General features: G+C 39.6%; 1 protein-coding gene across 1 annotated transcript; it reads left to right on the top strand.

Annotated features, from left to right (window-relative positions):
- The first annotated feature begins 346 nt into the window (after nucleotides 1-346).
- Nucleotides 347-9180, top strand: dnajc25 (DnaJ heat shock protein family (Hsp40) member C25). The gene is given in 4 exon segments (NM_001011497.2): nucleotides 347-730; nucleotides 2297-2449; nucleotides 6044-6514; nucleotides 9001-9180. Coding segments are annotated over 4 exon segments (1107 nt in total). The 5' UTR covers nucleotides 347-370; the 3' UTR covers nucleotides 9124-9180.
- The last annotated feature ends 1404 nt before the right edge of the window (nucleotides 9181-10584 follow it).

Consider the following 10584-nt stretch of genomic DNA (forward strand, 5'->3'; position numbering starts at 1 on the left):
ATGCAGATATCTTGTTCTTGCCTCTGGTAAACCCCTCATGCTCTTGAGTAAATGTAGTCATTTTGGATGTTCCCAAACAATATGTACTAGACATTATTACTATACACTTCAGGTAATTAATTTTATTATTAAGAACCATTCTCGATTTATACAGCCTCAGGTAAAACGCCTGCTCTTTCCCCACACCTCTCCAACCACTTCCAGCTTAGCCCCGCCCCCCGCGCGCGTCATCGCAGCATCTTTTTCCCACAGGGATCCAATCACTAGCGAAAGGCTAGAAGGGAGATGTTTCCGGAAAGAGTTCCCTCTGGAACAGGAAGTTGTCTCTTTTTACGCGTGTCACGTTGCATGTGATGCTGCTGGTGCTGACATGGCGGCCTTGGGGAAGGCGGAGGAATCGCAAGGCTGCTTTGGTCTTTTCCTCCTCCTTCCCGGGCCCTCCATGCAGCCCAGGTTGTTTGTTTTGGTGGCCCTCTCTGTGCTGCTCCTAAGCGGGCGGGCAGGAGCGCTGACAGAGGGCCTGTACTGTGGGCGGCAGGTGTGCTATGATGTGCTGGGGGTAAGCCGAGATGCAAGCAAGGGGGACATAGCCCGAGCATACCGGCAACTGGCTCGCAAGTATCACCCTGACCGATATCGGCCCGGGGAGCCGCCTGGACCAGACGGGGAAACAAGGGAGAGCGCACAGGAAAAGTTTCTCTTAGTAGCCACAGCATACGAGACATTAAAGGTGAATGAAAAGGGGAGCTGCGCACAACTGGGGGTGTTGGTTGCCTGGCAGTGACAGTGAGGGGTGGGCAATGAAAAGCTGGAAAGGATGTGGTGCGAGGTTGGAGTTATGTGAATCCCACTGGGGTGTGTTATCCCCGAACTCCAGTAACATCTGCTATAAATTGCTGAAAGTAATCCCATATTCCAAATCTGACTATACCCAGGTGCTATGCATGGAGTTATGAACGTCTAGTAGGGTGCTTTCCTATCAGATGTCAATGTCCTTCATGCTATTAGTTATGGAAAAGGATACGACATTCTTTACCTGCTCTTTGTCCTATTGAAGTTCTTCCTGCATTAGCCATTATTAAGTAGTATCCCTATGGTAGGATTATATGGCACAGTCCCTTTAGTTTGGCTCCAGGCTCATAAAGGGAAAATAATAAACGAAAGTAATTTTATGAACCCATTTACTATAAGACTTATAAGTTTTTTGTTATTTGTAAATCTCATTGCTATTGAGCACTTTTTCTCTGTCCCTTTCCTATTCTCTCCACCAGCAGTGGAGAACGGAATAAGCAAACACTTTAACAGCAAATGCATATACATATAACTAAAACCATCAAAGTTTTAATGAAATTGGAATGTTGCTTTAAATACCATTTTTTTTTTATTTTTCCACAACATAATTAATGTTTTCGGTTGCAAATTTTACATTTCTGACATTTTTTATGTTTGTATGCAAACTCTTTCCCTAGTTTCCCCCCCCCATATTTATTCTTAAATGCAGTTGCAGCTTTCATATATCTTGTGTATATATATATATATATATATATATATATATATATATATATATCCCCTGGTTCTGTGATTGTCTGAAAATGCAAAAAGGTACAATTTTGCCAATATGTGCATGGTGACTCTGTAGCTTTCTCATTTGGTTAGCTAGTAAATAGGTGGCAACAGCGATTTTTTTTTTATTTTGACTAAAACAGTTAAAAAATAGAATACTTTTAACCCTTCTATAATATAATACAAAGTCTACTCCATCATAGCTTTTAACTGTGGACATAATAGTGCAGTTGTCCATCAGATCTTTTTAAGGAATGGGGTAGTAGCTCTGCACTTAATTTATACTTCCAAGCTATATAATTTCCTCATTGAGCAAAGCACCAGCCCAATGCAGTTAACAGGTGTATAGATTGCTGGTGAGCATCTCTGATGATGAATGACCGCTTCGGTACAATGAAGCAAACTAAATAGACAGCGCTTGTTTTGGTAGGCTGGAAACGCAACGACCGATGCAGATCCCATAGACATTAATGTAAAACACGACAAGAGCACGTTTTGGGAAAGAGTAGCATGCAAGCACAACTGGTGTTTAAGAAGCTCTGACATTTCACATTAAAGTCTATGGCAGGGCTGCTTCAAGCACCTTGGTGCTGCATTTTCTGGCTATTGAAAAAAAAAAAAAAAAAGTGGTCCTTAATGTCCACAAAGGTGCCCCATGTGCCATTGTCCTAAGGGTGCTAGAATTATTGTTGATTTTGTTTTAAACTTGACATTACTGTTATGTCTTGGTCAGGATGAAGAAACTCGTAAGGATTATGATTACATGTTGGATCACCCTGAAGAATACTACAGGCACTACTATCACTACTACAGCAGACGCCTGGCACCAAAAGTAGATGTGAGAATAGTTATCCTGGTTTCAGTATGTGCCATCTCAATTTTCCAGGTAATACTAAAAATCTATAAATGTTCCTTAAACATGTAACTTCTTTTATTCTTTGTTCAGGCTTGTTTCTTAAAGGTTTGCCCACTTTTAAAAAGCTTTTTTTACTCCACTTATTTTCAGATAGTACCCTAGAAATAGAGAGATTTTTCAGTTGCTTTCTATTTTTTATTATTTTCTGATACTGAAGTTTAAAATTCAATTCATCAACTTCTCCTGTTCTCCTGGAACAGATTTGGCAGGGTGTGTTTACAAACTTAGACTGCTCTAGTTTGATGCATGAGTTGATATATTTTTGTTTTTGCCCCTGCTGAGAAGAATCCCTGAGTTTCATTAAAGGGCACCTGTCACCTAAACTTGTTTACCTCGCCAGAGGTGCAGGCTAATAGAGCTCACTCTCTGGTTAGGGTTATGTGCATAAAGAGTGCGCCATGAGACCCATTATGCGTTTTTGTCTCACATATGCTTACTTTTAGTACAGGGGACACTCATTATGTGTATGTACATCTCTGAACATGGTCCTCTGCACCAGGAGCTCCCTTCCAGTGGAGACCCAGCACTTGAAAGGGGCATTTAAAAAAAATATATACTATTAAGCCTGCTTCTCCGATAATGGAAACAATTTTCGGGGGACAGGTGCCTTTTTAAAGGCAGCTGCTATATTTGAAACAATAACTGCTAACATTTCACAGATTCTGCTGAGAAATGTATCAGTTAATGTAGCCAATTCAATTTTAGAAAAACCCCAAAAAAATGAAAATAAAGAAAAAAGTATTTTCTGTCTTTTTCTGGTGTGGTATCTGAAATACAGGTTTTGGAAGGTAACCATATCTTATGAATCTTATGGTAGCGATGTAGGTGCTGAGGAATTTTCATATTAGTGTTGATGCTAGGCAGATTGCGCCTGTATTATAAGCCTGATAATGTTCAGAAATCCTATATATAGGCAATATATATGCTAGTACAGGTATGGGACATGTTATCCAGAATGGTTGGGACCTGGGGTTTTCCAGATAAGGGATTTTTCTGTAATTTGGATCTCCATACCTTAAGTCTACTAAAAGACGATTCAAACATTAAATAAATGTAGTAGGATTGTTTTGATTCTAATAAGGATTAATTATATTGTAGCTGGGATCAAGTACAATGTTCTGTTTTATTATAACAGAGAAAAAAGAAAACATTTTAAAAAATGTGAATTATTTGCTTATAATGGAGTCTATGGGAGATGGCCTTTCTGTAATTCGGAACTTTCTGGATAGCGGGTTTCCGGATAACAGATCCCATACCTTTACAGTATTGCTTGAATCACTATCACAATGGTTGCACTAAGTTTGCAACCATTGGCTTGTGCTTTCATTTTGCTTTCTCATGAGGAGGTGAAACCTGAACCAAATATACAATATCCAACTGTTTTGATGACTAAGATAAAATCTCGAGATGCCATATACAGTGTTTAGGTATCATTTTCCATGAACAATGGTTTTTAGTGATATTTTGTTATCCATTTTAAGTGCAGCTTGCAGTTAATAGCTAGGTTTCCTTTACTATAATATTTATTTTACCTTTTGTAGTAAAGGCTAGTTTTGATTTTTTTTTTTAAATGTAAGACTTATTTTGGATCACGGAGAGCATATAAAATGGAAAATGTTTCAAAGGTCGATATAATTGCCCAAATAGCATAATAGAAGCTGATAAAGGCATAGGTAGAGTTACAAAGGCGGTATGTCATGGAAAGTAAAAAGAAATCTGTCATTTAACACCACCTCTATTTTTATTTCTGTACAAATCATTCCCGCTGGATATTACAAGAAAGAGGGAAGGTAAGGAAGGTTTTATAAACTTAGTTTAAAGCAAATGCTCAATTTCATTGCATATTCCAAGTGCGTAATTTTTGGAATAGAGGCAAAAAAAAAGATATGCATATATTATTATTTTTATATGGTCATGTAACTGATGGGATATGAAGGCTTTTCCACTTAATAAGTGGGTATGAGACACAGTCTGTGTGCCTGCCATGCTACTACTTAAAATTCCAGTATGTGATTGGTGAACCAAAATAAGCCACTAAAAATGCTAATGGACAGCGAGGTGAACACCTTTGGCACAGCTGTACTGAGTTAGTGTTACCTAGGCCAATGCATTGTGCTTTTTTCCACTATAATATACTATATGACTATATACTACTCACTCTATTCAAATTCTGCTTGTCAACAAGTTGAACTGAAGAAACTGCTCGAGGAAATGAGTGGTAAAACAGACATTATATACTTTATATTATGACCTGGATGAATTTTTCTTTACAGACAAATTAAACACCATAAGGTGCAGAAAATGTTAGCTTTGGCCTATTCTGCTCTTACATTTTAATGTAGACCCCCTGATCTTAAAGGGCAATTAACACCAAGAAATGAAAATTCCTTAAATGACTTCACAAATATTGTTAACATAGCAATTTTGAACGTTATGCATTGGGTTCTTTTAAGACATAAAAAAGGATGAACACAGCAGAGCTGATATATAACAAACTTCACTGAAACCAGAACTTGTTTTTTTGCATTACTGGTACCGTATTTTTTGCCATATAAGACGCACTTTTTCTTCCCCAAAACTGGGGGAGGAAAAGTTGGTGCGTCTTATACGACAAACTGCGTCTTCCTCTATGTGCCACTCTCTGCTACATCCTCTCTTTTATAAGGTTGCGCCCGTGCGTACTGACGTCACACGCACAGGGCGCAACCATATAAAAGCACAGAAGCAGCTGGGAGCCGCGGCACAGAGAGGAAGACATCACGGGAGCCGGAGGCCGCTGGGGGGAGGTTAGGGGGGAAATGGAAGGTGCTTGGGGGCCCTGGGGGAAGCTGAAGAATGCTTGGAGGCCCTGGGGGCGCTGAAGGATACTTGGGGGGGCCCTGGGGGACGCTGAAGGATACATGGGGGGGGCCTGGGGGAAGCTGAAGGATACTTGGGGGGGGCCCTGGGGGAAGCTGAAGGATGCTTGGGGGGGGGCCCTGGGGGAAGCCTCATTATGTGCGAGCCCAGAGACAATTAACTTTATACAGTTGATATAAAATATTTTACTACAGTATTTGGTTCAGAATCTTTTTTTTCTATATTCTCCTCCTTTTAAATTGGGTGCGTCTTATATTCCGGAGCGTCTTATAGGGCGAAAAATACGGTACTTTGTCACACCCTGATAGAATGTTGCAGGTTTTTTAGTCTCTAATGGGAAATGTTCTGTCTTTATAGTACCATTTAGCTTTCATGGCCCCACTAATGTCAGACCATGCCCATATGTCAAGCTTGCTTCCTTTCAAGATAAGATATCATGGATATTAGGATGTTTTTTCTTTATTCTGTCTATTTCTTAGTTAGGAGGGCATGCATTGCTAGGAGCCAGACCTGGAACATATATATCCTGAGGGTGATGGGCATAATATTTTTTTAAATATCTAACTAGACTAGTATTTGTTTACATTAATTTGAGTTTGATGATCATAAAAGCTATAATACATTTACTTTTAAATCCTCCAATGTGAATCTAATGTTAGTATATAAGTATTTACATTTCACTTTTTTTTCTTGCAAATCTTTTAGTACTATAGCTGGTGGAGTAGCTACAATGAAGCCATTAACTATCTGGCAACAGTAACAAAATACAGAATTCAAGCCATGGAAATAGCAAAGCAGCAAGGTTTGCTTAACCGAACCAAAGAAAAGGGAAAAAACAGGCGGTCCAAAGAAGAAATCAAGTCAGAAGAAGAAGAGATAATCAGAGATATAATAAAGAATAAAATAGACATCAAAGGAGGCTATCAAAAGCCTCAAATATTTGATATACTCTTGTTTCAAATAATTTTGTTCCCCTATTACATTTTCAAGTATATCTCCTGGTATGTCCACTGGATATATACCTTCAATATTCAGGGAAAGGAGTATGGTGAGGAAGAAAAGCTATATCTCATTAGGAAATATATGAAGATGTCACAGTCTCAGTTTGACACCCTGGAAGAACACCGTAAAAATTCGTTTCTTGAGCAGAAGCTGTGGATAAAGGAGAATTATGAGGTGAGTGAAATAGGAATTAAACTGGGGAAGTGACAGTGGGGAAATAACTCATGATAAACTTACATGACCGTAGTGTACACTACATTTTGGTTATTTTTCTGAAATTCTGAAATGAAATGTTGCAGTTAAAAGTGACCTGTATGGCTCAAGCTTTAAAAAAAGACAAACAGCACTTACATGAATGTTCTGCCACTTTGTCTTTTTTAAGCCACAGATCGACTTAAGTGGTATATTGAATGTTTCAGGGGGCAAATCCCTCCCTGACTTATTACGTTGTTTGCTTATTAAAAGGCAAACTGTGAGAAGTTTTATATGAGTGCTGTACCTGTTACTACAAGTTGGTATACAGTGATGGCTATCCAGGCCCTGGCAACTGCAATGAGTATACACCATTATGCCCCATTTAAAAGAGCATAAAAAACATCTACATATTATTCTAGTTGGCTGCCACGTGATTGCCAGATCTCCTCCATCACCGTCCCTGGGGTGCTGTTTATTTGGTAGCACCACTGCGCCTTGCTCGAGCATTGACAGAGGGGATCCGGCAGTCCTGTGGCAGCCTGGTTGCTAAGCAATGCAACCGGCTTTGTGTGCCTACTATCAGTCAGCCTGGTCCTGAATGACGTGTCCTCAGGGCACTGTTCTGGGCGCACAAGTACCTCCAGCACCACTGATCTTAGATCGTTTTAGCCTTCCCTACACCGCCATGCAAAATGCTACTGGGAGCACAAGGGGGACTGTGTGAGGGGGCTTCAATGCTATAATTTGCATAGTGTCTCCAGTCGTACTGTTTGTTATATTTTTGTATTTCTTGTCTTACTGTTTTTCTTGTCTTACTGTTTTTCTTTCTCTTGTCTATTTCTTTTCTTTCTTGTGACATTTTTCTTTACGTTTTGGTTGCCTAGCAAAGCCTTTGGCGCCAGTACAGGGATTTAAGCATTTGTAATTTCACTGCTTTGGTCTCCCTGACGAAAGTTCCACTTAGGACCTGAAACGTTGTATGGATAAATAAAACCTCATTTTTTTTTTTTGTTACCTACATGTCTTTTGACTACCTTTGACTCCTCATGTGAGTGCCGTCATTGTTTGTATTTGTATCTTTTTTTTTTTTTCTGCATTCTGCTTTGGCACCTAGGTATGGATTTCAGATTATGGTGTGCTACCTACTCCTTCTTTAAATTCTATATCTTGGTCTGGTACCATACTGCTCAGCTGGCAGGGCAGGGGTACAGTTGAGGCAAGTACACATTCCTGGCTATAATGGGCAGTGCATGCACATATGCACTTCCTTCTGCACAGGAAGTAGCAGTGCATATAAGCCACATAGACTGCAGTTTTCCCAGACAGCTTTCCTTATCAACACAGCACAGTGGAGTACTAGATTTCTCTTCTGCCAGAGGCAATCTTTAAATAATGAATTGGAAATAACAAGTCGAAATTAAGTAAGTGGAGAAAAGACTTCGAGACTCAGAATACATGCCCAGTTCCCATAAAAATAAACTGCTTTTTTAAAGTGACATTTTTTTTAGTTCTTTATGGTGACTAGATTCATATGTGCTTTCTTAGTATAGACAGAATGAAAGCTGTGATTGCTCTACAAGGCACAGCTACGAGTGTCTAATTTTGGAACCTGTACTTTGCTGTTTGGCTGGTGATTTAGGTATCATAGGACATTATAGGGTTGATTCACTAAAGTGCGATAATGCTTATCGCTTGCTTTTGTGCGTTAAAATTGATGCGTGTTTCACTAAAACAATATCGCGTGCGTTAAATAGCGTGCAACTGAATGCGTTAATTTGAATGCATTGCGTTAATTAGCGCGCAGAAATAATACTAACTCATGATTCACAAACACTTAGATGCACAAAATATCGCATTAGTCTGTGCGAAAATTAACACGTACTTGGGGCAGGCGGTAATTATAGAAAAGTACAGTTAATGAGCTTTTGGCAACACAATATGGACTTTGCAGTGTTATTTATTCAAGTATGTGTTGGCCCTAGAGTGATGTAGCCTCCAGTTTGCAGGGAAATGTTCATTTTCAGAACCGTAGTTTTCCAAAAGTAATGGCGTGTATGCCTAAAATGGCGTGCGTTCCTTTGCATGCGGTTACAATTTGTACGCGCTGCGTTAATTTGCACGTGTTGCGTCAAATACCGCACGAAAATAGTCTTTGCGACTTAAATAGCGCAAACAGCATTGCGTCTAAATTAACGCAAGTATCCTTTTAGTGAATCGTGTGTTAAGACGTGGAAAATAAGATGCAATAAAATTTTTAACGCATGCTATAATAGCTCTCGAAATATCGACCTTTAGTGAATCAACCCTTATATGTCTCCTTTAATGTTTGGGTAGTGTCATTTAACTCCGTAAGAATATTAGTTATGCTTCAATATATTTATTTCCATCTCTGTTTACAAATCTGTGTTCCCTTTATAGTTGAGCTGAATTATTTCACTTGAAAAAATTTATTTTTTTCTGTGTAGGTCTACAAACTAGAACAGGAAGAAGAAATGAAAAAGAAAATGGCTTCAGACCCACGATGGAAACGATATCGCAGGTGGATGAAGAATGAAGGGCCAGGCAGACTCACGTTTGCAGATGACTGATGATGATATAATGTTGCAAAAATACATTTTTCATATAAATAAATTAAGTTTTTTTTATTGGCTGCATAATGTCAGTGATCCTAGACTCAAAAACAAATCATGGTGATGTTCCTGTTCTTATACTTCATGTTTACCTGGCAGATATACCAGAGTGGGATCTGGTGTGTTTCACACTAATACCATATCACTGCAAATCTTTTAATAAATACAAATCATTTTAATATGCTGCAACAGCATTAAATAATGTTACCAAACATTAGCTTGAGATCCTTTATGTTAAATTGCAAATGGTATCTTAAGTCTATGCAAAGGATAAATGAGAGCTATAGAAAAATGGTGCACAATCTCAGGACAGAAGGTTGGGTGGGGGTTGAATTTAGTGGGCAATCAAACTCCCCCTGCCAGTGATTTTTAAGTTTTAAAGCAGTTAACCTTTATGTGCATGTGTGACACCACATGCAGGTGTATAAAGAGTGAAAGATATGGCACTTTTCTCAATGTCACGGTATGGCTGCCAGCAAGGGAAGCTCCCTCCCGGTGTGGGTGGTCTAGCCCTAGGGGGGCATTTAGAAACAAAACCCTGAAAACTATTGTTTCCCCCAACTAGAGAGCAGGCTCTATAAGCCCACACCATTTTAGAGTGATAGGGGAAAGGCATAAGGGTGTCTGGGAAAAGGAGGCAGTGGCTTTGTGTGTGGGGAAGGTAGTTGCCCCTGTTACAAGGTAATATTGAACAGAAAAAATAAACAGAGTAAAGAAACCAACTTATAACCACAGAAGCTTTCAGACCGAAAGGAAAGAGGGAGGGAAGGATTCTGTGAGGTAATGGGAAAGCATTTACCACAACTGGCACCGAGAATGTGAATGCCCAAAAATACAAGTATAGAGTATATTTATTCTTCCATAGTGGGACCATGTGCAACAACCTCCATTGACCTAATGAGAAACACAACAGTAGTGGGAAATTCAGATTTTTATGGTACATTTTATCTTCCAAAGAAGTTGCCAGAAAGAATACCTGGTCTGGCTGAAGCGAAATTTCTAATTAACCCCTTGGGCCCATGATATGTATACATAGTGGCTTTCTGGATTGCCAGTTGTGACTGACTGCATCTGGGTAATGTTCCATGGTCATTCCTCAGGTCTGTGGGGTGGGCGTGCCAATGACAGGGCTGCCATCAGAAACCCTCTTCTTCCTCTGGAGCCCCTCTACAAGTGAAGCTGCTTTTACCACCAGGGTTTTAGAAGCCAGGTGACAGTGGAGCCCTTACAGTTGTGCCATATACACACCCTGATTTCTTGCTGATTTGGCTCTAAGGATGGCAGATGCTATTTCCTGTGACATCCACGGTTAATGGTTAGTTGGTACTTCTAATTGACACCTAATGCTGATGTGATGGTAGTGGTAGTTCATTTCTGTCCAAACTGTAGCTGATTTGTTTTTAAATAGGAAGGCAGAGT

The sequence above is a fragment of the Xenopus tropicalis genome, chromosome 1 (assembly GCF_000004195.4).
Source record: "Xenopus tropicalis strain Nigerian chromosome 1, UCB_Xtro_10.0, whole genome shotgun sequence".
Classification (NCBI taxonomy): domain Eukaryota; kingdom Metazoa; phylum Chordata; class Amphibia; order Anura; family Pipidae; genus Xenopus; species Xenopus tropicalis.